Consider the following 26,238-nt stretch of genomic DNA (forward strand, 5'->3'; position numbering starts at 1 on the left):
TGAGAGTGGCAGCAGAAACTTTAAGAGAACGAAAGCTTCACTGGAAGGCAGCATGAGTTTTAGTGGTTCTGCTGCATGTACTTAAAAACAAGGTAAGTGTAGATGTGATATAATTAAGTCAAGTTAAACATACACACACACGAATCAGGCAGAGAAAGGGACAGGAGAATGGATAAACACAGGATGGTGGTGTGGGAAATCTGGGAGAGATTTGTTTGTTATATTGCCTAATCCAGTCGGCACAGCATCACATACCAACGCCATCTGTCACCTTTCACATATGGAGTCAGCTGCAGTGACAAGACTGCCGGGTACTGATGGGTACTGGCTATAAGGGGCGGGCACTAGTTTGTCACGCTGGATTGGTTAGGTGGTCGGGACACCTCCTGCAGCCTGTGAACCTACAACAGCGTCCTTCTTTCAAACCTGGGGTGAGATGGAGGTAGGTGTATTCAGTTTACTAAGCAGCATCGCTTCAGTGCGCACAAAGCGGAGTGGGAAGGATGCGGAGGAGGGAGAGACACTGTGATGCGGCGACACATGGCTGCCTTTACCGCCTGCACGCGCTGACTGCGGCTCCCACTTTCCATTCACTGGGAAAACAGGGAGGCTGGACTATGGGATGCTGAGAGAGGCTGCTCGGGTGCTGTTTGCTGCAACCACCGACCAGGAGCAACCCCTAACAGACGAGCTCTGAGGACCACAGACTGCTGAGCGGAGAGCCTGCTGATCATACTGCGTATTGGTAAGCAGATCCCGTCTCCACCTGTCATACCTGCGGCATGTTGGAACTGATGCTGAGGCTGCCAGTTATCTATTGTAGCCTCTATAGCAGCGACCACTGTGCAGCGACATTTGTTCTAGTCATCTTCTGAAGAATATTGAACTTCTATAATGTTCTGACTTTACCCACATTTTGTACCACACCTAAACAAAATAGGGGATGGAAATTCAGTAGGCTATCATGTTAAAGCCTAAAAGTGTTCTCTTTTTTTCATTTATTCTTATTTAATACAAGTGGAGGCCCATTGGAAGTATATCTTTATTCAAGGTGACATTCAGTGACTTAAGTTTTGAATTTTATTTTTTTTTTAGAGTTAGTGCCTCAATAATCGTCACATTGTTTTACATTTGTCGGTTATTTATTTAAAGGTTTCCACAGAAGTTTAGGCAACAACCAACATAGAAAAAGTGGTTAATGTAAGGTGAAACAATTGATCATTAGGCTACACAAGTTATTATTACTAACTCCACACATGAAAACATGATCCTTGTTCAAGTGTTTTTTTCACACTTCTTCTGTGTAAAGTGAGTCAACCCATAAATAGTTAGACCCTTTCTGCATTCCAACAAATGCAGTCCCAACAATGGATTTTATTTTAGTGTCATAAAGTCATTGTCACTTTGCTTTGCTTCAAATAAAGCCCAGAGATTAAACATTTCTGTAACGCGTTTTCTCCCTATATTGGCCCTACAGTGTGCCCAAGGATTTTTTTATCCCTGCCGAGTCGCCGTAGCGATGGGAGATAACGTGTCAAAGCGACTGAAGTTGATTTCAGCTACAGAGGCAGAGATGGAGGAGCGCTCTTTTCCAAACCCATATCCCGACTGGGACCAAGGAGTTCTCGCCTCCAACGCAGACGTGGATGTCAGTGAGCCATTCGATGCAGAAGGAGAGGTGAGTGTTTTAGCTCCGACTGCATCTTTGTGAAACTACGTGTTGACATGCTAATGAAAACTAGGAATAGCTTGGCTTCGAATTCAATTTTTGTCAAAGTTAGGAGGTATCCAGCCTAGCTCCAGTCTAACTCCAGTTTTGTATTTACTGCTGGCTACATACAGAAAAAAACAACACGTTTAACCGGACGTATCGAGGGGAAACAGCCGGACCTGGCGTGCTAATCTTACTTTGTCGCTCGCGCGACCCATAGCTCAGCGGTCCAGTTTGAGTTTTTGCGAAAACGAACAGCAGGACCTTTCATTCTGAATGAGCCCACAGGAAAACCAGGCTGTAAACAGTTGGTCGTAATGGCTGCTTCTATATTACATTACAAGATAATTTAGGAAAGCTTCAAGTTTTACACTTGTTCCTGAATTTGTTGTGAAGGGGAAAGCAATATAGGCGGTGACTGGAATATATTAAGCGGTGGGCCGATGTGTTTTTATGTGTTATTGATTGCTCTCCATTGACAGAATACGTCCTGTTTGACATGTGATCCTATCGAATTGTATTGAATACATGAAAATGTGTCGACAGCTGAGGTGTTCTCGAACTTCTTTGCAAACCTTCTCTTTCCTCTTAATCGTGCTGAGACGACAGCAGACGAACCAACTAGACTGCTGCGTTGTACGGAAATGAAAGTATTTAACAAATGGTTACAGCCTAAAAACCAGAACCCTGAAGCTTAGACATACAGTCCAACAACAGCATGACGCATCACATTATCTCCATCATGATTAAACAACAACAACAAACCTTGTTGTGGTAGAAAATTGATTAATTAATTAGTTTTCATAATTAAAACTACTGGGAAACTTCCTTATACCGTATCAACTTTTTATTACAAAAGATTGCCTACATGTGTTGTATAAGATTTCTATGTATTGATTCCAAACTGACTGCCGTATCATAAACTAATATCCAGTTTGCTCTGTTCAGAATCTCAAAATAATAATTCTAACTAATTTTGATGGGTGCCAAGCTGCTGCCCGTCCACACAGAGACAGTTAATGTGCTGAGAGTTGAAGGTCAAGTTGAAGGTCAACCATTATATGATCATAATCCAGTCTGAAATATGAGATTCTGGCTTGTTCTGGTGAAATCTGCCTGCTTTAGACACATAAGGCCCAGTTGATCTCTTCAGAATAATGGGAACATATGACTTAATGCGCGCTATCGCGCGCATTTGTCTCATGAGCAGCTGGCATGAAGCTGTTTAACCATGTTGGCTGCCCTGCTGCTGCCCCTCTGCTGCCCTGCTCCTGCCCCTCTGCTGCCCTGCTCCTGCCCTGCTGCTGCCCTTCTTCTGCCCTGCTCCTGCCCTGCTCCTGCCCGTCTGCTGCCCTTCTGCTGCCCTGCTCCTGCCCTGTTCCTGCCCTTCTGCTGCCCTGCTGCTGCCCTTCTGCTGCTATGTTTACTCTGCCCTCATCAGCCATCTTGGCTCTGCCCTCATCAGCCATCTTGGCTCTGCCCTCATCAGCCATCTTGGCTCTGCCCTCATCAGCCATCTTGGCTCTGCCCTCATCTGCCATCTTGGCTCTGGCTTCATCAGCTGTGATAGAACAGGGCAGCCATCTTGGGTGTGGTCAGCATTAGTTGCTATGGGCAACAGCTGTGACTGCCAACTGTCAACTGTCAAATCTGCACCTCACTTTGTCCCCTTAAAATCATGGGGTTTTCATATTGAGGCACAAGTCTGGAACAAACGGTCGCTGTTCGAAAAGTAGAAGTCGGATCCGAATAATTCTTTCACCGTGAGCGCCAGAAGGGACGGGGGAAGCCAGCGGTGTAATTTTTATTCTTCTACCCCCCGTGGCTCCTTTATTATGGCAGTTTTAAAATGAGTTTTCTGACTGATTTCAGGGCTCGGCCGTTTTATAATGGGATGGAATGTTCCCTCTCTGCGCTCAGAGGGGATTTGTGAGAAATCTGTGAGGCCCAGCTCAATGACAGTCATATTGGGTGAAAGAGAACTAAAATACCTACGTTTTGATATATAATTTATCCTTAATGCATTCTCACAATAAAGAGAAACAGGAAAACAATAGTGAGAATGCCTTAAAGCATTCTCACAATAAAGAGAAACAGGAAAACAATAGTGAGAATGCCTTAAAGCATTCTCACAATAAAGAGAAACAGGAAAACAATAGTGAGAATGCCTTAAAGCATTCTCACAATAAAGAGAAACAGGAAAACAATAGTGAGAATGCCTTAAAGCATTCTCACAATAAAGAGAAACAGGAAAACAATAGTGAGAATGCCTTAAAGCAATCTCACAATAATAACAATAGTAATATGTGTGCCCTGCCTTTGGCATTGGCACCCATAATTATTGTTAATAATTCCGTTTGCAACCTCCCGTCAGGTCTAAGTCATAGCTCAGTTTGACTTTGGGTAAATAAAATCACACGTATGTAAGGTTTTAAAACGTGCCGACACTCATGGATTTCTGATGACATTTGCAGGGGTATCGATACTGAAAGTCCAGAAGCTCAACACTGAGCTGTTGCAGATTATGATGTAACTTATTTTAAGAGCTCCAGACTTCAACCAGTTTTGGAGACAGTATGACGACAAGGTGCACCAGCTTGACTTTGACACATGTGCAGTCTTTTTTTTTTTTTAAAGACATGGAAACGATAGGTGGGGGTGTTATTTGTGTGTGTTTGTTGAACTTTGCCTTCTCTGAGTGAGAGCCTGCCTCTTGGTCATAAACTAGCGTCATCTACCTGTCTGGACCATTAATTATACACTGCTTAAAAAAATAAAGGGAACACTAAAATAACACTTCCTAGATCTCAATGAATGAAATATTACAGTTGAAAATCATTATTCATTACATAGTAGAATGCATTGAGAACAAAATAACATAAAAATGATCAATGTAAATCAAAATTATTATCCCATAGAAGACTGGATTTGGAATCAAAATAAAAAATCACATTACAGGCTGATCCAACTTCAATGGAAATTCCTCAAGTTAAAATGAGGCTCAGTAAGTGTGTGTGACCTCCCTACAATGCCTGGGCATGCTCCTGATGAGGCGAGGAATGTTCTCCTCCCAGACCTGGATTAAAGCATCAGTCAACTCCTGGACAGTCTGTGGTGCAACGTGTTGGTGGATGAAACAAGTCATGATGTCCTCTATGTGCTCGATTGGATTCAGGTCCATAGCATCAATGCTTTCAATCTCATCCCGTTACCAAATGGCAGTCAGGGTAACTCTGGCTAGCACATGGAGGGCCCTCTAAAGAATGCCTCCCCACACCAAAGCGGTCATGCTGGAGGAATTTGCAGCCAGCGTACGTTCTCCACGGCATCTCCAGACTCTGTCACGTCTGTCACATTTTGCTCAGTATGAACCTGCTCTCATCCGTGAAGAACACAAGGCGCCAATGGCGAATCTGCCAATTTTGGTGTTCTCTGGCAAATGCCAGTTGCCCTGCATGGTGTTGGTCTGTAAACACAAGCCCCACTTGTGGACGTCAGGCCCTCATACCACCCTCATGGAGTCTGTTTCTGATAGTTTGAGCAGAAACATGCATATTAGTGGCTTGCTGGAGGTAATTTTAGCAGAGGAGGTAGCGGTCCTGCTGCTGGGTTGTTGCCCTTTTTCCGGCCCCCTCCACATCTGCTGCTGTCTCCTGGTATCTCCTCCATGCTCTGGACACACCTCGCATTGATGTGACATCCTGGATGCAACTTCTGTGGGTTGTAGACACCGTCTCATGCTACCTCGAGGGGTGAGAGCACTGACAAAATGCAAAAGTGACCGAAAACATCAGCCAAAAAGGATGAAAACAGAGAAATGTTCTGTGGCCACCACCTGCACTCCTTTTTAGGGGTTGTCTTGCCTCTCATTTCCACCTGTTGTCTGTTCCATTTTGCACAGTAGCAGGTTGAATTGATTCACAATCAGTGTTGCTTCCTAACCGGACAGGTTGACTTCACAGAAGTGTGACTGACTTGGAGTTACTATGTGTTGTTTAGGGGTTTCATTAGTTTTTTTTTGAGCAGTGTACTTTAAAACGAACCAGTTTTCAGACCTGTGACATGTCGGCTCCGAGTTACCGATGGAGGGGTAAGATTTTGAATCTGCAGACGAGGCTCTATATCTGCTGGCATTAAATGGTCAGTTTATAGGGTCCAGTTCCTGCAAAGAAGGGAGCATTGAGGGCTCCGTGTCCTGCTATCACTCAGGTCCTACATTTGAGAATATAACTAGTTTGCTGACTCGCCCACAGACTTATGTGAACTCTGCAGAAAGAGACGCACTGAAGTGCAGCAAGTGTGTCTGCAGCGTTTTAAAGGCAGGAATCAGTTGCAGGGGTGACGAAATGTAGCTCATCCAACCATGTTTCAAAACAAGGACTGACCTCCACCACACGTGAATAATTTTCCTTTGTGGAGAACGTGTGCATTAAACTAATGTGTCAACCTGATAACTCAAACATGAAACTCATCCCCTTGGTGTGTATTTTTATGTTGATATGTTAATGATAAATGTTTTGGTGATGGGCAGTCAGTTTAGCCTAGAGAAACACCAACTTAAAGCAAGGAAGTCATGTTATGGGGATTAGTTATTTATCAGGCCTTTAGTAGAACAAAAAAATAAACCAAAAACTTTTAATTTAATGTTTTTTTTCTGTAAAGCAATACTTTACTTTTCCTCTTTAAAATAAAAAAGAAATTAGGCTTTTTTTTTTTTTTGCATTACGTGACCAAATCATTTCACGGTACTCCTTGTTGTGGTGCTCCTGCACACCAAGAAACAGCTCGAAAAAGTCCATTTGAATCCTTTGCCTTTTTCCCCCTCTGTGGTGTCAGAAAGTGTTTTCCTTGGTATTGGCTTCAAGTTTGAAATTGTAGTTTCGTGACGCCCGTAATATGTTTAAGGGAATTATGGAGGACTGCATACCGATAACACATTATTCAGCAAACAAACCAGTTCACAGATAAAAGTTAGTAGAAGATTGGATGAACCTTCATACAGAAACCAAACTAAATTGCAGAAAAAGCAGTTGAAAGAACTCAACCCTCGACCACATTCCAGATGTTCCAGCTGACTTTGGCTTTCACAACAAACCTACATGCAGTAACTAATAAGAAGAATATCAAAAGATCTGATGGAGGAGAAAAGATACAGAACGAGAGGTTAGTCAGTTAGATGCACTTAATGTAATGCTCCTGATGTTCTCTAAACCGGTTTAATTTTCTTTTCCTCTTCACAGCATTAATATAATAATACAAAATGTTAAAAAGAGTGAGCTGCACAGGTCGAGGGAACAGCAGCAGAAAGTTCCAATACTGATGACATTAAACATGTAGAACAGTAACACAGAAAACTATGAATGGATTTGAAATTACAGTTGGTCACTTACAGATCTGTATTGTTACCGATTTCCCACCTCAGGCACGTATCCTGGTCCCTGTGTATTCTCGGGTCGAAATGAAGTCGGCGACCATGACCCGCTGTTTTTATTTGATTGACTTTGCAGTACTCGCTCCGTATTTCCCGATCAGTTTGCAAAGCAAACGTTTTTATTTGCAAAAACTGATCGCTGTGAGCCTCCCAACAAAGAGAAAGTTGCTTTAAAAAAAACAGTGTTTTAGCATCACAGTGAAACTCTGTCAACAGCGATGGATGAGTTTAAAAGCTGAAGCGTGTTGTACAGTTCGGCCCAAAGGTCCATAAGTCTCGGTAGTTGGGATTCCTTTAAGACACTGGTTTCTTTCCACCAGAGTAGTCTCACAGGGGTTATAGTCTGGAGGATTATTTGCAAATGTATGAACAGTTTTAAAGATGTTTCTATAAACTGCTTTCAGATGGTGGTTTCCTTCTGAAAGCTTTTCAGCTTCTTTCATTTTCAGATTGTGAGCAGCAGCTCAGACACGTGTGAGGAGATGCAGTCAGGGCTGCGTGTCCCTGTAACTCTTTTAGTTGTATTCTGCATAATGTCCCGTTGTAATAAACACGACTGTTATCTTTTTAAGACCATGTTACCTCACCTTTTCCATGTTTAAGAACACCGGGCCTTGAAGAAAAGTAAAATGTTTTGTTAGACCAAACAATGTCTGAGGACAAAGGGCTTCAGAGCTGTTGGTTTATACCAAACAAAAATAGAGATTTACTGTCTTAATATCAATTGCCATCCTAATGTAAACCATGCAAACTACACTGTTCAAGCATGTACTGTGTGTTTACTGGTTGAGCTGCCAACCAGTGCCTAAAAACCAGAACATACGGACAGTGAGAGGCTCGGGACATGACGGTATCCAGCCACCACTCTGATGCTGTGTGAGGAGCAGAGCAACAATGGGTTATTTGTCAGGCAGCTGTTGGACCATACAGTGACACAATTATCTGTTGTTAAAACTGATATTTCTGTAAAAATTAACCAAACAGCAAAAACTCGGACGTAGAGACCAGAGGATAGTCGCATATTGACACATGCAACTGGAATCTAGTGGCAGATACACATCTTTATAAATGACCTCTCACTTTTCTCCATGCTGCTCTTTGACAAGCTCTAATAATCGTAGGTCTCCAGGATCCCTCTGACAGTTCCGTTAAGTTTGTCCTCCATCATATAGTAGATCGCTGTCATTCATTCATGAAGAAATCTCCTGAATTCTGCCTTTCGGATGAGAGGTGAAGAAGAAGTCCAGTTATTCAAACTCTTAGGATCCATGAACTTTGTGTAATCACGCTGTCCAGACAGTTCACAGCATGTTTGGTCTGAACACACCATTAGAACCTCAGGTCTATATGTTGTTTTGTTGATTTATTGTTTTTTATTTTAAAAAATGCAAACGCACCTCCAATAGCAGACTGACGATAACTGACTTGCAGTGGCAGCAGTGATTGGCCAGAAGTCTTTCCTCCACCAGAGTCCGGTTCATTTTGATGGTGAGGTGAAGGTAATAATGGCTCCTGCATTTCTTGAGAACTCCCATCGGTTCCGGTAAAAGACACTCGTTAAAATGTGTGCTGTGGCTTTAAGGAAGCTGCCCGAGCTCTTCCTTTCATATGCTTCATACTGTAGGCTGCGTGTGGATGGAGTCTACAGAGAATGAATGAGCTCTTATCTCAACCATTAAACCAGCATTAAAGGCTCGGTCTGACCAGTGACGTTGAATTTGCAAAGGGAAACTGGAAAATGATCAAATGCACCATGTTTGCTGAGCTCAATCCTGATGAGGACCTTGTCGTAATGTTTTGGGTGATGTCTGAGCAGTTAGAACAACCACAGAAGGCAGATTAACAGGATACACTTTGAGGGGCTTTATGAGCTCTGAAAATGGCAAAGCTTATGTAGACCTGCAGCTCTTTGTTTCCCTCAGTCTAATTAGATTACAACATTTTCTTTCACTCATCAGATTGCAACATTCGTCGTAGCATGGTGCCAGCAGTAAAAGGGTGGAAATGTGTTCCATGCTCTAGCGCGCTTTGCATGAAGAGTTTCACCAGAAGAAAAACCCTTTTCACTCTTTGTTAGGTGTGAGTGGAAAGTTTGAGTTTGAGCACGCTGAATAAAACAAGTTCCCTCTGCATGAAAACACTAAAGCATACGTATCACATCTTTTTAATCTTTTATTTAAAGTTCTGAGTAACGATGGTGATGGTGTTTAAGATGATGATGCATCATTATAATACTGCAGATCAGCCAGGCAGCTTCAGAGCAGCATACCATGTGACCTTTAAGTATTGTTTTATCTGCTTAAATGGAAAAGCAACTCCTGGTACACAGAGCCAGCAGCCCGTCTCCAGCAGAAAGTATATATATATATATATATATATTTATGTATATTACTTGGCAGTATATTTAAGAGAAGGAGTACCATTAAAATCTCATCCATTTTCTCCTGTATACGACCAATAAGCCTGTTTGTCGAGGGAAAAAACTGAATGCAGGCTTCTTCTTCACAGGTTTCTTTCCTTTTCTTTCAGTGTCATCTTAACTTTATTTTCTAATGTTTTTTGGTAATTACAAATACTCAAAACCATGTTTTTCCCCAAACATTCTATGATAGAAAAAGTTGAAACGATACTACTTGACAATCACTGAATCCTTCGTGCTCACAGTTGTTGAATGTTTTCTCATTTGTCCTCAGGTTAGTGCAGCATTCCAGAGGAAGGTCCAGAGTAAGATTAAAGATCTCCTCCAGCAGATGGAGGAGGGCCTGAAGACAGCCGACCCCCATGACTTCTCCACCTACACCGGGTGGACAGGTCTGTCCCAGTCACTGTAAAACTGTCAAGAATTGACAACTAACTTATCTGAGCCGACCGCAACCATCGCACAGAAGCAATAGTTGCGACATTTACCTGTTGGCAGACGGAAAGGTCTTTTCCCTTATTGTATCCTGACTGTTTTTCACCGTTTGCATCTGCTTTTTGATTTAAGATGCGGTTTAAAGATACAGACTTTTTATCGCTTGTCACTTAATGTCTGCTTGTCAGTGAGCATCTATTGGCTTCATGGGTTTGGTTTATCCAAAAGCCACTCCATCACTGTGGGTATAATTGGGGATTGAGCCAAAAAAAAAGCAGGGCTCAGAAGCACTAATACCATTAAACTAAATTAAACTGTTAACTATATTTATGTTTGTCAGCATTAATTGTCACCTTGAATGTAATCAACGTAGCTGTTCTAATTGTTGCATTTCTGCATATGTGCTCCGCTCATTACAGGCATCGCCTTGCTGTACCTGCAGCTGCACCGGGTGTCCCAGGAGGCCTCCCACCTGCAGAGGGCGCTGGACTATGTGAAGAGGGCCATGAGGATCCTGAACGGCCGCAAAGTTACTTTTCTGTGCGGCGACGCGGGGCCGCTGGCTGTCGGAGCAGTTGTCCACCACAAACTGAACAACACTGCTGACAGCAAAGAATGTCTGTCCAGGTGAGGAACTGGGAATGCTGCTGTGTGTCTAACAAGGATGTGCATTTCAAATGAAAAAACTGTTCACAATCACAGGGGCAGTACTCGCCATTTTCCAACTAATAATAGCCCCTCCCCTGCTACACTTTGCTAATTTTGCCGTCACATTCTTTAGTCAGGAAATGAATGTAGCTAACATTGGCAGACATGGCACAAGCTGTTTCTGGGAGCTTTGCTGTTTAATGACATGAAATAATTGGGGTAAACTTTTGACATGTTAGCTTTACCTGGAAGAGTTTGTACTGGACGACGCTCTCGTTTGTGTTTGAATTCCACACAGAAGCGTCGGATGGCTGCGGACTGCCATCGAAGCTCACGCTGCCAGATGTGTAGCATTGTAGAAAAGTTTCTGTGCAATATTGCCACCTTGTGGTGGGAGTAATGCATTGCTACGAGCTGCTGGTTAAAACAAACTAGCTCCATATTAGAACGATATCTGTATAAAATGCTCGATTTCTTACTGTTTAATGACTTTAATGACTTAATGAAGTTGCAAATCATTGCCCGTCCCTACCGTCTTCATTTATTTATTTATTTTTACTGTCTTAATGATTTGCAGACTTTTTCAGGCCACTTGTATATTTAATGATAGCTGTGTGCTCTGCAACCCCCAAAAAGGATGTGCAAATTTATCAATTGTATTATTATAATTGTCTATGTTTGATGTACTTCTTGTGAAGTCGTCTGACGTGATTGTACTTGGTTTACGCCCACTTTTTTGTAACTCAGTGGCAAAAAGTCAGCTGGCTTAATGGTCATGAAGTGTTTGAGAGTCTGGGAAACGCAGAAAACACATCTGAAACGGTAAAAAAAAAGTTGTGTAATCGACTTTATCAGCAGAATCAGGAAGAAGTCTCCATTCAGAGATGAATGGAATGGAACACCTGTGTTATATTTCTGAGCAAACATTTTTATTTTATTTTCCTGTATTTTGACAAATGATAGAGATAAGCTATTTAGCATCTTCCATTTGTGGCCGGTGAATCTGTATCAAAGTATTTTGCGTTATACTTGTATAACAACACAGCATTTTGGATGAGGGGTAGGTGTCGGGTGTCTGAGGTAAACCAACCTCAGAGGAACAACACCAAGTTTAGTCTGCATGTAGAATTATTAAAGTTGGCTCCAAATATGTTCAAATCAAGTTTAGTGATGACATTTTGATGACTTGTTAAATCTCACCGGTGACCTGCTTTGGAATCTTGATCTCTGGGTCACACATCAAATGTTTTCCCAATCAGAGAGGTAACGGGAAAAACTAACCAAAGACTACGCTAAAGCAGCCAAACGAGCACCCACAAAACATTCAAATTTAGAGATTACAGTTTAAAATTTTGAAAAAGTCAAAGCTGTTTGTACGAACCCACCCACATACAGTCAGTTTGGGCCGAAGCCGCCTTATTTATGGTGACGCTGCCCTCTTTGAAGTACGGCTCGGCACACAGGCTTTAATACGCTCTCGGGCTTTGCTTTGGGAAGTTTCCTGGTGTAGAAATGAGAAACAAAAACCAGATTTCTGTACATATGTTCATGTTTGTGGCTCAGAAATTCTTTGGAAGGTCGCAAAGATCCCAGTCAGCTGTCTTTAGTTTGAGTGATCCTATCCTGCGAGTCAGGCGTCATCACTTACAGCACTTTCAGTCATCTAGATGGAACGGTGACATAGGTGCATATCTTCTTTTGTACATTTTCATCCTCATAGTAATGAAGGAACGTGTTACTCATCACCGACGTGTTTTTGATACTTTTAAGCTGAATATACACTGTGACTTTGTGGGTTGTTTCAGGAGACTAATGGCTGACATCTCTGTTGGGGGGGGGGGTCCTGTGCTGCACTGTGAGGGAGGTTCAAGACGACCACTGTAATGATGCTGAGAACAAATATAGCCTTGTGAAGATTCTGATGTTGTTAGAGAGTCGGGGTGGACATCTTGCAATGTGACTGTAACTACAGCCCACATCCAGACAACATGCTGAGCAATACAACACTGAAAACCAAAGGCAAACAAAGAAAAACATAGGAAACCTCAGTTGTTTTGATCATTTGTCCTTAAGAAATGATCATGACTCTGCCAAGGAGCATGAAAAAAATAGCAGCCATGATTTTTTTCAAGGTGTTATTGTACTGAATGCACATGATATTCTACCCAAGTTTGCAAGATCCATGTTGCACAGTGTTGCCTGCAGTAGACTTGTTGGATTGCTTAAATCTCATTCTATAAATACTTTTTAGGTCAACAATGGGGGGGGGGGGGGATTTACGAGGCTTCAATGTTATCATTTTTGTTTGCATCTTTTTGTGAGATTTTTCGTTTGTTGATGAGTTAAATGCAGAATATCCCAGGGCAGTCCTGTCTGTGGGAAACACAGTCCTTTTTTTAACCAGCCCGTGTGTCTCTGTCAGGCTTCTCCAGCTGCAGCGCTCAGTTCTGAGTCCAGACACCGAGATGCCAGATGAGCTGCTGTATGGCCGGGCCGGCTACCTTTACGCTCTGCTCTACATTAACAAAGAGATTGGAGCCGATACTGTGGACGAGTGCACGATTACAAAGGTGAGCCACACTCTCTAATTCCATAGGCCGTTACATCTGACCCGTTACTCCTGTTTTTACAGTTGGCCCATGATCAAACACCATTAACCATTTATCCTAGTGTTAAAAAATCTAATCTTTTACATTTTTGGGGGCACTAATGGCCTTCATATGAAAGTAGATGGCAGGAAATGGGGCCAAGAAAGTGAGGGAAGACATGCAGCAAACAGCCTAATGCCAGGACTGGAACCTGGCCCAGCTGCGTTCAGGAGCCTGGGGGTCTTATTTTGACTTTGATTAAAACTATTTCACTGACAAAGCGTTTTGAATCTCATCTTTCCTTTATTGAGTTGACACTATAAAGAGCTGTCTCAGCATGTTTCAGCAGCATTTCTTTCAGTCTGACAGAGCTCATGACTGAAGCCATCTGACTGTTCTCATTGTAAATACAAGTAATTTGATATCAGTAACAGGCTGTCAACATTTTGACAGCCCTCATAATCCCCTGAAGCAATCCTCATAGTGTGTGGATAGCAGTGTATGCTTTAAGGCTCCATAATCTAAAAAAAAAAATAAAATACTTTTAAGGCAAATGGAGAGTCTCTCGAGCAGTTACAAAAGTTTATCCTCGCTAAAAGGCTGCTACTAAGTACTGACTGTCAGATTGCCAGAACTGAACTGAGAATCAGATGCTGAAAGCCTTAAAGAAGGACGGATGATGGTATCATCCGTAAGCCCAACCCAGTGCCGCTTCAGTTGCCATCTGTTACATGCAGAGCAAGAGCACTGGTAGATCCTCACCAGGGCACGGAGGACAAAGCACCAATCACAGATAATCACTCCACACACTTTATTTTGTGTTTATTGAAGCATGCAAACACCCAGTGCAGAAGCTGCAGGACCAGCTGTCTTCCTTGGAAAAATAGCACATACGGTGTCTCTGATACAGCCATTTGTGGGCTTATATGGCTGCTAAATATAAGTAGTACTATGACTTATGGCAGAATAGAAATTGGAGACTTTAAAGCTGTAGCATTTCTGTCACCAGAACACAGCCCAGCAGCAATCTGCACGCTTCACCAAGCAGAAGCCAAAAGGATGCTAGTTTTTTTTTTTTTTGTCAGGATGTCTTTAAACTCTTAAGTGGAAGCGTTGTTAGACTTGTTGACTGGATTTCCTCTGTTTTCATTGTCATATTCACATTGTTCACAAGTTCTTCGCATCCCTTTTCTCTGACAGTTTGTTGTATAGAAGCTCTGTGCTGAGACCTTCCAGCCGAAAGGTTGAGTTTCTGAAGTTTGTTTTTCTACCAGCAGAATGTCAACTGTGACAGCTCCGAAAAGCACGAGAACAAACAAAGAGTGTGTGTGTGTGTTTCACAGCAAATGCTGACCCAGCTGTCAACTCTTCTGCTGTGATCAGCTCTGTTTGGAATGTTTTGCTTTTGTTTCTAAAATTAATAGAAAATCCTGCAAGATTAGATTAGTCCAAGTCCTACCCACACTGTGCTGAATGAATGAATGAATGAATGAATGAATGAATGAGCTGACTGTTATTTAGGGGGCCATATCAGATAGAAGTCATTTTCAGATAATGTGGTTTTCCTCAGAGACCACATAAGATTAGATATATGTATGTATATTGTGTGTGTGTGTATGTAATTGAACATCACAGATTAAATAAAGTCCAGTGGCTAATTTCTGGTTACAACAATGAGAGGATCTGAACACCCCCCCCCCCCCCCCCCCCCCCCCCCCCCCCCCCCGAAAACTGTTGCACAGATGGAGGCTGTGCAAGTTACATTTTGGACTTGGAAGGAATTCAGAGATGCTTTGGAGACTGCTTGGTGAAAGCAGGACTTACTACAAACTTCTGCTTGTTACTTGGTCTCGCTCTTCAAGCCATGACCATCAGAGCTCACCGAAACGGTTTCCAACCGCGTCTAAACGCGCTGATGTGACATTCTCCTTCTCCAAATCAGAGGTCATAATTCTCAACTTGAAAAGGGTGCTCTTTCTTGGTCAGGGTTAAGTCTTTGCCTCATGGAGGAGTTTAAAGTGGACGTAATCTTTTCCAACAATTTAATTCTTAATCTTGGGTTCCTCTATGAGCTTTGCACACTTCATAAATCCCAATAGTTTTTAGAATGAGAGAGAGCTTTCTTTTGGGTGAAGCCTCTGCTTCAGAATGAGAGGATCTGCCTAAACTGTCCTCTGATTCTTGGAGGTTTGCTGAGGGGGCGGAATTTTTTTAATACAATGTGTGGCGGGAGTGTGTGACAAAAGACCGAAAAGCGGAAGACGCTGTGCCACAAGCTCCCCCGCATGAGTCGCCGCCATCGCCAAGCAGCGTGTCAAAGACTTTACATTCATGCAAAGTAATTGAATGCTGTGTGGTCAAATGTTTTAGCATGTTGGAGGTATTTCCCCCCTTTGATGTGATCAAAGCTCTGCACCTGTTGCAACTGGCCCTAGTATTGTCCTTTTTGGTGAAATATAACCAAACTTAGCTACATTTAGGTGACACGTCTTCCTTATTGAACTTTTGCTAAGCTTCATTAAAGTTGACTCATCACTTGTGTAGTCATATGTCACCATAAACTTAATAAACTGAAGGCACTGCTCCATGGAAAGCTTTCATCTTATTATGAGCCCTTTTTCCTGTTTTCTGGGCAATTTCCAGCTGTTTAATGTAGCTCGTGGCTGCTTATTATTATGGAATCAGAGTAGCTATAGTCCAAATAAAACCCAGAGACCTTTGTAAAAGCTTTTAGAGCTCACATCTCTTGTGTGACCCCAACTTTTACCACTGACTTTGTACAAAACAGAATATTGCTAATATTTAATGAGCTTAATGGAGCAGAGGAATGACTAGCAGCACAATTGTTGGCCATGGTCTCATCCTCGGTTTTAAAGCATAAAACAGGTAAAAGCATGTTTACGGGACACTAGAAAAAAACAAATGATTGTATCTGTCCAACCAGAACCGACTTTGACTAAGCATGTTTTTTCAATAAAAAATGTACAATGTTGAGCCTCTCAGAAGTGGACTAAGACCTGACCTCCTGTTTACCTTTTCCCAACTCTCTAAACCACAGGTGGTGACGGCCATCGTGGAATCTGGGAAGAACTTGTCAGCAGAGCAGAAGAAGACCGATCGCTGCCCTCTCCTTTATGAATGGCACAAAAAGCAGTACATCGGAGCTGCCCACGGTCTGGCTGGCATCTATTACATGCTGATGCAGGTAGGGGGGTTCAAAACACTCAATTGGTTGGGTTTGTGGAGGTATGGGTCTACATTTCAGGATATAATTGGGTATTTGATGCAATTACAGGCCAATGTAGCAGCCGTACATTATCTGTGTTATCGTCCATGATAGTCTTTTCTTCTAGTGTTTGCCTGCCTCATTCTAAGAACTCCATTTCAACACTAAAATGGTGAGCAGGGAATGAAGCTATGACTTGTTTGACAGTCTGAGCCTGCAAACTGCTCTGACTGAAGGTAATGCAGCATTAATTTCCCACTGATAAGTCAGAGTTTTATTTCTTCATATTACTGCTGTTTCAACTTGGCAGACATAAATGAATATGTTAAAGTACACCTTGAGAAAATCTTTTGGCAAAAGACTCCTTTATAATTTGTCAACATGGGTTTAATTTTGTCTCATTTTTGGGCAAACGGTCAACCTAAAACTTCCCAATGATTTAGCTTCAGTATTTGGTCAGAGAGCCCTCTTTTGAATAACTGGGTACAGTGCATTAAGAATTCTAAGCATTTGAATCTTGGCATGTCTGATGTTTGGAGCATCTTACTGTGTTGGGCTGAGAGGTGGTGGAGGAGCTTCAAACTCCTACAACCACACATCACACAAATGTGACTGGCTCCTTATAGCCGTTCTTCTGTGAGATGCTATAATAAACTGTGACCTACGAATGACTTTGAAGCGGATCTCGGTCTTCTTGTTGACCCTCAGACATATTACGAGGGGGATGTGATCAAACTCTCTCCTCTTTCTTGGTTGAGGCATTTTGAAAACGGGATTTGGGTAATGGGTAATGGGCATGTTGTTACAGTAGAGATTCCAGTTTTGTTGAGACGAATGCACAAACAAACATTTTAGCATCTGCCACAGAGGTGTGATTGGATGGATCTCAGCCGTATTTAATTGAAGGACGTGAAATTTTCTCCAAGATTTCTTACAATGGAGATCTTATACAATAACGAAAACCAATTGGTTTCCAAAAGAATATGTTTCTAATGTGCTTTTGGAATGTGTTTTTCCACTAATCAACAGAAGAAAACTGGATGACTCCTTTGGAACTGAAACTTGGAATGACAGATGCAACATGTCCAGTAAACTGAACAAAGAGTCGGGCCAAACACTACTGCAAGCAGTAGTAGTTTCACTTCTAAAAAGCAGTTTTTTGACCACTTCTGTCTTTTACAGCAGAGCAAAGCTAAAGGACCAACAACAGCACTAACACAACTATGAGCAGCCCATACCTCACTGTTCCACATATTCATGAGACTGCTCCCAAGTGGCCTCAGAATGCTATAACATCTAATCTAATGGTGAAATCCATCCTCGGCCCATAAGCCAGATCGTGAAAACACATTTTTAAAGTAATTTATTACATATGTACTCAGACTTTTCCAACTTTTTAAAGGCAACCACAGAAGTGCCTTCAAATAAATTTCATTCAGGATGTTTTCAGCACACTGTGCACTTCCAACTGTTATCCTTTTAAGCTTCTTCTTTATTTAATGTGAGCTATCTTGTCTTATTGCGTTTTTTATTTATTTATTTTTAGATACATATATGAAAGTACAGAAGTGGAAGAGGAGGTCAAAGCTGGTCTGCCACTGACAAAGGGAGGTAGTAACAGAGACAAATGGTTCCGGCTTATGTGCGCTGATGCACATCTTTTTTTTTCTTTCTTTTTTTCCTCCCATTTTGTTCTGTGATCCGTGGCTATTCAATAAACATTTGGGGCCCCAGATGCCCAGTTCTAGTAATGCCTTTCATTCCCTCTCTGTGCCTGAAGCAGGGAGGGACAGATGGTCGTGCACAGAAAGTGATTAAGGTTTGTTTAATAGGTTGATCTATCTGGTGCAGAGAAGAGGTCTAAAAGTTGCTTAACCTCGTTGACGGGAGGCTGAATCCAAGTGCAGCTCACAAAAAATTAAAATGTGCGAGTTTGGCAACCATTAATATACTTGGACAGCCTGTCTGGGTGTTGGGATGATGTGAGAAACACAGAATACATGTTACTGGACAATCAAGGGATTTTTTTTTAGTGATTAAAAAGAGACAGATGCTGATCTGTTATCTGGGAAAAAAAAAAAAAAGTAGAACAAACCAACGGAGAAAAGCACCATGTCAGCTGTGCACACTGGAGTTGAAACGGAATGCTAATCAGTTGGTCTGGTGATCAATCGATCTTACGTCACTGGTCTCAAAACTCTGCAATATTTAGCCAATCAGAGTGATACAGCAGCTCAACAAAGTGGATATGATAAATGGAGCATAATAAGAGCCAGTGAAACTAATCTAGTGGTCCCGGTGGTCAGAGTGGGCAATAGCTCCTCAGATCCCCTCCCTGTATTAAGTGTAGAGGTGAAATGAAGCTTTCTATGTGTCTCTTCAGCCTGGAGCAAAGGTCCACCCAGACATGCTGTCAGAGCTGTTGCGTCCCAGTATCGACTACGTCCGCCACAAGAGGTTTCGATCGGGGAACTTCCCGTCGTCACTCAGCAATGAGAGCGACCGTCTGTTGCACTGGTGCCACGGAGCGCCTGGCGTCATCCACATGCTCATCATGGCACATAAGGTGAGACTGATCTGTTCTCTGTGCAGTGAATGTCAGCATGTGTGTGTGAAGTGAGCCGACATTACAGCACACACACACCCTGCTCATCTTGAACACAACACTGACCCCTGGTGGCAGGGCTCTGCACTGCATGGCTGAGTGGGATGTTTTGCTATTTTTATGAGCACTGTTGTGGTATATTTATGCGCCCCCCTCTCCAGTTTTATTCAAAAGTTGCCTGACCTGGAATGGGGGCAGACGGAGACCTGTAGCAAGGGTTCCAGCAAGGACTCAAACTTGAGTTGACTGCATTGAGGAGCTCAGGTCTCTGCACTGGTTCTGTCTCTGGCTGCCCGGCACCTCACTATGTGGTAGATTCAATGTAATTTACTGAACACATTCCACTGATTTATGTCAAACCTGCATACTGGTTTCATCAGTCTGCCTGTGGGTGCACACATACACACACTCACTGCAGCAGCCCGCTGTAGCAGCTCGTTTCTTCTTTTCTCATTCCATTAGGGAGACACTTGGCAGCTCGTGTGCTACCATTCTGGTGTTTTCATTCCTCTCACTAATGCAGAGAGTCACGGCACAGAGAACAAAGCACAATGGGAGGTTGCTTATCACCGTCTTACTGTTACCAGAGCACACAACAGAACTGCAGTTTGTTGTTGCAGGTGGAGCGAAAACAGCTTCATGTTTTGTCGGTGGAAGATTTAAAAACTTCTGTTGAGTTCAAACTGGTTTTTTTTTTGTTTGTTTTTTTAATGGTAGAGTTCAGTAATTTGATGAGATCGTTTTACTCGGTGAGCACAATGGGGTGATCTGTGGTGGTATCACTAGTGATTATATGTATGATAAATGTTCTAAATTCAAAGGTCGGTGCAGTTCTGATGCATTCTGCTGTCACTGCTCAGTTGGACTCACCAGTGCAGGGTAACATAATCTGTGGAAATCTCAGGAAATGTAACAGCCTTTTCATAGAAACTTTAGTTTTCAGTCACTGCCTAAAACAGTTGCGGGCGACCATGAAGACAACACGGATCGAAGCAGAGGAGCAGCAGCAACTCGTTTTACTGCTATCACTGCATTTTACTGTTTTAATGCCGTCATCCAAGAGGGAGATGATGGAGAGAAGAGGATCGCCTGTCTCTTTGCTTTCATGCTCTGGAGGAGCATGAATACAGGCTCCGTACGGGTTTCCTGTTTGAAACCGTGGGCGTCTCACACAGCTGTAGGCAGATGGCTAATAAAATCGCATCTAATCAGACCAACTGTCAGGTTTCCACTGTGCCCTCACTGTGTGTGATAGGTCATCCGTCAGCTCAGTTATTGAATTAGATTTGTTTGACTAATGAATGCTGAGTATGTGGGAACATTCTTATCTGTTCTCCAGAGAGAGGTGGAACTCAGCCTGTTAGGAAGATGTTTGTTTGGGTATTCCTCAGCTTGAATGACACAAGGAATTCCTGCACGTTGTTTAGTTCTTAGGTCATGTTTTATGCTGATTGGATCATTTCATGTAAAAGTGGCTTTTGGAAGCTCCTTTGTCTCACTGTCCACGTGGCTTCATCTGTGTTTCAGGTGTTTAAAGAGGATAAATATTTGAAGGAGGCTGCAGAATGTGCTGAGGTGATCTGGCAGCGGGGCCTGCTCAGGAAGGGTTACGGTATCTGCCACGGCACCGCTGGAAATGGTTATGCCTTCTTGTCCCTTTACAAGCTCACCCAGGAGAAGAAATACTTGTATCGCGCCCACAAGGTAAGACCATTGGTTAGCAAAAATGATAAAAGAAATGTTTCTGCTCTAAGAGGGGCTTCCTCTTTTTATGACTAAATAATTGGCTCCCTTTGCTTTGAGACTAGTTTGGGTCAGCACTCCTCCCAACAGATGGGATTAATATATCAGTGTTACACTGAGGCGGCAGAAGGCTGCAGAGTAAAGAGGCACAATAAAGAAACGAGTGATTATTTTTGGAAAAAAGATAAAGATCTTTCCATACGCTCTGAATATGCTGATTATACGTTGCTAATGGGAGCATAGAAGCTTGTACATAACGTAACATTGTTATTGCTTTCCTCCAGTTTGCTGAGTGGTGTTTGGACTACGGGACTCACGGCTGTCGCATCCCAGACAGACCCTACTCTCTTTTTGAAGGTAGCGTATTTATGTATTTAGAACTCTTCGCCACATGGACTGAAATGCTGCTTTGGTGTCGTTTCTCTCTGGCAGAACCACGTGTGTTTAATTTGTATAAGTGAACAGTCGGCCTGCTCCTGCCTCCTGGTAAATTATACAGCAGCCTCAGTAACTCTGTCGCTGTGATAAGTGGCCTTTTTCTTAGCTGTGACGACCACATGTGGGCCTGATGGGGCAGCAGAAGCGATGACCCTGACTCCACCAAAGAGGCGAACCACTGCCATTAAAACTCTGACAGACAGTTGGTTTTCGTCCTGCTGAACACTGAGGCACTGCCACTCATTTGTCTACTAATGAGGCACATTAGTAGACAAATTAATTTTCATTAGTGTCAGCTTCTTAGTTCATGCTTCATTGTCGGAGGCTCCTTCGTCGGCTGCCAGCTCAGCCGTAGCATCATGTTTATTACACCCAGTTACTTTTTAACTTGATCTGTCTTCAGTGATTCTTTACTTGTCCACACAGATGTGAGTAATGCTTGATAACAAGTTGGAATTAGATGCAAATATCCTTCAAGATTCTTTGTTTAACATCTGTATGCACGTGGGATTTGACGGAGCCGGCCTGAGGTGTAGTTACACCTAACAAACGTAATGTTTCATGCTCTCATTTACGCGCAGGGGTTTCCCGTGCACATGCATGTCATGTTTGCTGAACACAGACTTATTCGGCGACTCAGGCCAGGTTTCCAAGGTTTTCCTCTGATTGTTGTGTAGTCAGGTTGTAGAATTGTTCACTCTACAAAGCCAACCTGTGTGATTCTAACGGTGTCTTAATTAACGCTACAATTCGCACCATACAAGCAGCTTCTGGTTATTCAGTCTGTTCTGCTCACCTGCTTTTAAGAAGAAACTGTCAGTTTCTCTTTCCAGCTATTCTCTTTCTATGATATGGTATTGTATGCTGGAAACATAAGAGAAGTGTGTGTTCACACCAATATGTCCTTAATCCTGTTGAGTTTCCTGTATGTTCAGTGCATGAGACTGTATAAAAATGTGTCAGCAGTGCTTTTTCTCACACATAGTCTGGTACCTTGAGGAGGACAAACCACAAAGTGACGCTAAAATATGGAGCTGGCTGTAACAGATGTTTCTCTTTCCAGGTATGGCAGGGGCCATCCACTACCTGTCCGAGATGGCAAAGCCTGAGGCTTCCTGCTTCCCTGCCTTTGAATTTTGACCTGCCAGTTGTTAGGACTGAGGATAATGAAGGAGGATGACGGAGACAAACTCTATCTGGGAGTCAATGCAAATCTTTACTTGTACTCTGGGCTGGATGTATTTTCATATAACAATCAGTCTCAGTGACTTTGGGGATGATCAGACTGGAAATGGAGTGAACATCTGCTCTGGTTCTTGAGATTAAAAACAAACTGTTTGAATAAGTGATGGACAAAACAACAGAGTGAATGTTGTTAATCCAGTGAAAATGAAAAGCAGCAGGTAGGCTGCAGGGAATGATCTGGATGGAGGATTCTGTTGACGAAGGCGGACATTTATTCCGTGGGTCTCTGTGATGGAAACACCATCGCAAATTGTGCATCTTTGTGCTCCTGACATCCTCCAGTGTGTTGGGGTGAAAGAATGGAACTTATGTGCCCTCCTCACCCACTGATGTGCTTGCTGGCAAGGGCAAGGAGGAACCACACCCTTAGTCCTCAGCCTTTAAAAGCGCTACACTTAGGCCAAAAAAAAGGGTGTGTGTGTGTGAACGCGCGTGTGAAACAGAGCATAAGAAGAGTTATTTCTTTATTTCTATGCTTCTGCATGCTCTCTGTTATTGACTCTTGGTGCCTCTTTTCCCATCAGTGTAATAACTTCCTGTATTGAGGTGTTGGTTCTCCAGATGTTTGTCACAGAGTGAAGAAATGTCTCTGTCGTCTTTGATTTAATAATCCAGCTACTTTTGTCATGCTGAATATATCCGCCGTCAAGTGAATGTGAATCATTCCCCCTGTGAAATGCATGCTGTAAAGTTGTTTCCCACTGCAGTGTGAACAGGAGGCTCCACGTTGTGCTGCTGACCACAGTTACTTATCCTTTCATGTAGCCCACTCCTTAGCTGTCTTTAACAAAAGGTTTCATATCTGGCACCAACACCTTCCTTGTTAATGCGTCCACAGAAATAACTCCCAGCAGTGGCTCGTCAGCAGTAGATCCATTAAATGTTGATTTATGTCGGATCAGTGGGGCAGGAAGTGCTGAAATCATAAATGATGCTCATTTAGAGTCACATTTATAAGAAAAACCTAGTTTAAAGCTACTCAGATGTTGGCCATGAGAACAACCTATTTTTGCTCGTGTGTAGCTACGCAGACGTTCTACTGTTGAGAAAATGTACTGAATAAATGCAGATGTGGTGTAAGAATAAATGAGTCACTTTACTAGAAGCCAAAAATGTGCTCTTCTCATGGTCCTTTTCTGAGTAGCTTTTAGCTTTGCGCACCTATTGGGATTCAATTCCGATCCTCCAAACTGAGAGCACTCTGACCGCTGTCCACTACAGGCACAAGTAGCAGTACTTCAGACAACGCTATGGGGGGAAAAAAGCCGTTGGTGGTGCCCTTCCACTTTCTCACACAGCTCTGTGTGTATGAGGAACCGAGAACCGTCCGTCTGAAACTCCTTCCATTGGTGTGGTACTTGCATCGATGATGCTAAGAAGTCTTCACAGTGGATTTTGGTGAGACTGAATTACAACAAGTTGGCTAACATGCTGTGCCATTCCACAAAAGTGGAAATTTGTAAACTCCACAGTAAACCTCCTCCAATGACGACCTGCCAAACATTGAGTGGGTCGTCAAGTAGAAGGCAAGAGTGAAAGTAAATGCCAGGATGCAGGTTTTCCCAGCAGAGCATCTGTTTTACATGCCTGTTAATGTTATGGCTGATCTCCCAGCTGTAAGATCATGAATTTGAGCTAAAGATTACCAGCGCACACGATTAACCGTAATTTCTTTATTCTTTTATTTTCTGTTAATTTCACAGATTTTTTAAAAAATATTTTAAATTAAATTTTTAAAAAAAGCCAAAACATTGATGTGGTTCAGTTCTCAGTCAGTGTTGTGCAAACATGGCGTTAAAGGCCTGCCTGTACGCTCCCTCCACTTATGCAGACAGCACCTGAATGCGTATTTAATGCCTAACTCTCCAGTAGAGATTTTTTGCGATGAATATCATTGCATGAGGAAATCGTCTTATCGAAAAATGTTTGTGCTCGTCTGTCAGTGTGTTGCCAGGCCTGCTTTGTACCACAGTGTTTGGTGGTGGTTTGTGTCCTGCTGATCGTGGACATTACAGGTAACATGTGATGTGTTTGTCCATTGTTCATGTCTGTGTGTTTGATTTGCCTTCAGGCTGATATTGTGTGTGTGTGTGTTTGTTTTTCCCTTGTGACATCCTGAGGTTCGACGACAAAGCACAGATGAGTAAGATGTCTTCAGTGTTCTGAAACCTGCTTTAAGTCGGTGCTTTCAAAGGGACTGAATTCATGCAAAGTCTGATCTTGATCAAAATAAAGCTGAACAAAATAAAAGCCAACTCATGAAATAGTTTCTTTTGTCCCATGTTTATTTGGATGTGTTGTCACATGACTGCTCTGAACTTGAGCGCAGTGTCCATTATTCACATAAGCTCTCAAATATCTTTTTATCCAGGCAGGGAATTTCAGACAGCCACAACCCGTACCATTTATCTACTGTAGATAAAAACAACTAATCAAAACAGCCCACGTCAGCACTTTCAGATGTGCATGCTGTTGCACACAGTAAGAACAACTAAATATTAAGAATAGTCTAGATCATGCAAGCAACTGGCCATGCTTCCTACTTGCTGTTGATCCTGATGTAACTACATATACTTGCTTATATTTTAAACTCAGATCAGATGTTTGACTTGGGAGAATGACAGTTAAAGTTGTCCGCAACATAATTTTTGACATGTCATAATGTCGTTCTGCATAGATCTTAAAATATCTCTTATGAGGTCATTGTAGATCTCTTCAACTGTTGGGAATGAATCTTGAACTGGAAATATGACAACTTGTAATTCAGTTACAGATGCCTGCAGCAGATTTTTACATCCGTAATGAGAAACCATAACTCGTCATGACATGGATATTATTTCTGATTGAAGAACTCAATCGTGATGGTCTCTTCTTGCTATGGAGTGTGAACTTCCGTTTTGTTTTTTATAACTCTCAGTTGCTCAGAAGAACTACCAGCTTGACTGATTCTGTTGTTTCTGGTCATCTTAATTTTGGTCACTGGGGGTTAACACGCTGTGGAGACTGCAACAGATTTTTAAGTCCATCCAGCTCTAAGGTAAGTACACCTGAAGGCCTGCACTGAACAGCTATGTGGGATTGTACAGAACCTCTTCAACTTTAGCCTGAGCCAGGAGGAAGTTCCAGTAATGTGGGAGACACCCACATCAGGAAAAACCATGAGAAATTGAGGGACCACTGCAGTTTGCTTATTGTCCTGGTGTTGGTGTTGAAGATGCCATCTATTTTCATTACTCTCATCTGGACAAAGTAGGCAGCAGGGTCAGGATTATGTTCTTTGCTTTCTCCGATGTTTTTAATACAGTTCAGCCTTCACTGCAGAAAATCCAGGAGGATGTAACCATATAACAGCCCCTATGAGCTAACGGAGCAATAGTACATGTTCGTTCATTCATTCGTCTTAAAGTTTTGGTGAAATAAAGACAGATAATGCCTTATTTAGAGGCGGCATCGTCTTTGCCCCGTTCACTCCGTTATATGGATCGCAAGTTATCTAAATAGCTTCTGAAGGACGCAGACTTTCACCAAACTGTTCTCGGTGAGTAGATGAACGTATTTCATGCCAGAAATAAGGTCTAGGTTTAAAAATACCAGAGTTCCCCTTTAACTGTTCCAGAACTAGATGACTCTGTGTGGGAACGATGAGCTCATCTTTAATGTGAACGAGACAAAGGAGATGATTTTAAGCGGATCGGACATAAGCCAAACAGAATCTTTATGTAGGGAGAAGAGGTGGGGGTGGTGGAGGA

The 26,238-nt window shown here is 42.5% G+C and overlaps 1 protein-coding gene across 2 annotated transcripts; it reads left to right on the forward strand.

Annotated features, from left to right (window-relative positions):
* The first annotated feature begins 201 nt into the window (after positions 1–201).
* On the forward strand, positions 202–24,739 carry lancl2 (LanC lantibiotic synthetase component C-like 2 (bacterial)). Of its 2 annotated transcripts, XM_072378608.1 has the most exons (11): positions 202–442; positions 606–745; positions 1,478–1,678; positions 9,836–9,953; positions 10,416–10,623; positions 13,067–13,214; positions 16,291–16,437; positions 18,842–19,024; positions 20,591–20,767; positions 21,091–21,163; positions 22,308–24,739. In XM_072378608.1, exons 3-11 carry the CDS (start codon positions 1,520–1,522, stop codon positions 22,382–22,384), a joined length of 1,290 nt encoding a protein of 429 aa, XP_072234709.1. In that variant the 5' UTR covers positions 202–442; positions 606–745; positions 1,478–1,519; the 3' UTR covers positions 22,385–24,739. The 2 variants fall into 2 exon arrangements, with proteins under 2 accessions (XP_072234709.1, XP_072234708.1); XM_072378607.1 differs by having other exon boundaries at positions 202–745.
* The last annotated feature ends 1,499 nt before the right edge of the window (positions 24,740–26,238 follow it).

This window comes from Leuresthes tenuis, unplaced genomic scaffold (assembly GCF_036924035.1).
Source record: "Leuresthes tenuis unplaced genomic scaffold, fLeuTen1.0.hap1 SCAF_24, whole genome shotgun sequence".
Classification (NCBI taxonomy): domain Eukaryota; kingdom Metazoa; phylum Chordata; class Actinopteri; order Atheriniformes; family Atherinopsidae; genus Leuresthes; species Leuresthes tenuis.

What these genes read in the sequence shown, in the direction of transcription:
- lancl2 (XM_072378607.1), top strand. Translation starts at nt 1,520, where the DNA reads ATGGGAGATAACGTGTCAAAGCGACTGAAGTTGATTTCAGCTACAGAG. An exon ending in CATTCGATGCAGAAGGAGAG is followed by an intron (nt 1,679 to 9,835) that starts GTGAGTGTTTTA and finishes ATTTGTCCTCAG; the next exon opens with GTTAGTGCAGCATTCCAGAG. An exon ending in CACCTACACCGGGTGGACAG is followed by an intron (nt 9,954 to 10,415) that starts GTCTGTCCCAGT and finishes CGCTCATTACAG; the next exon opens with GCATCGCCTTGCTGTACCTG.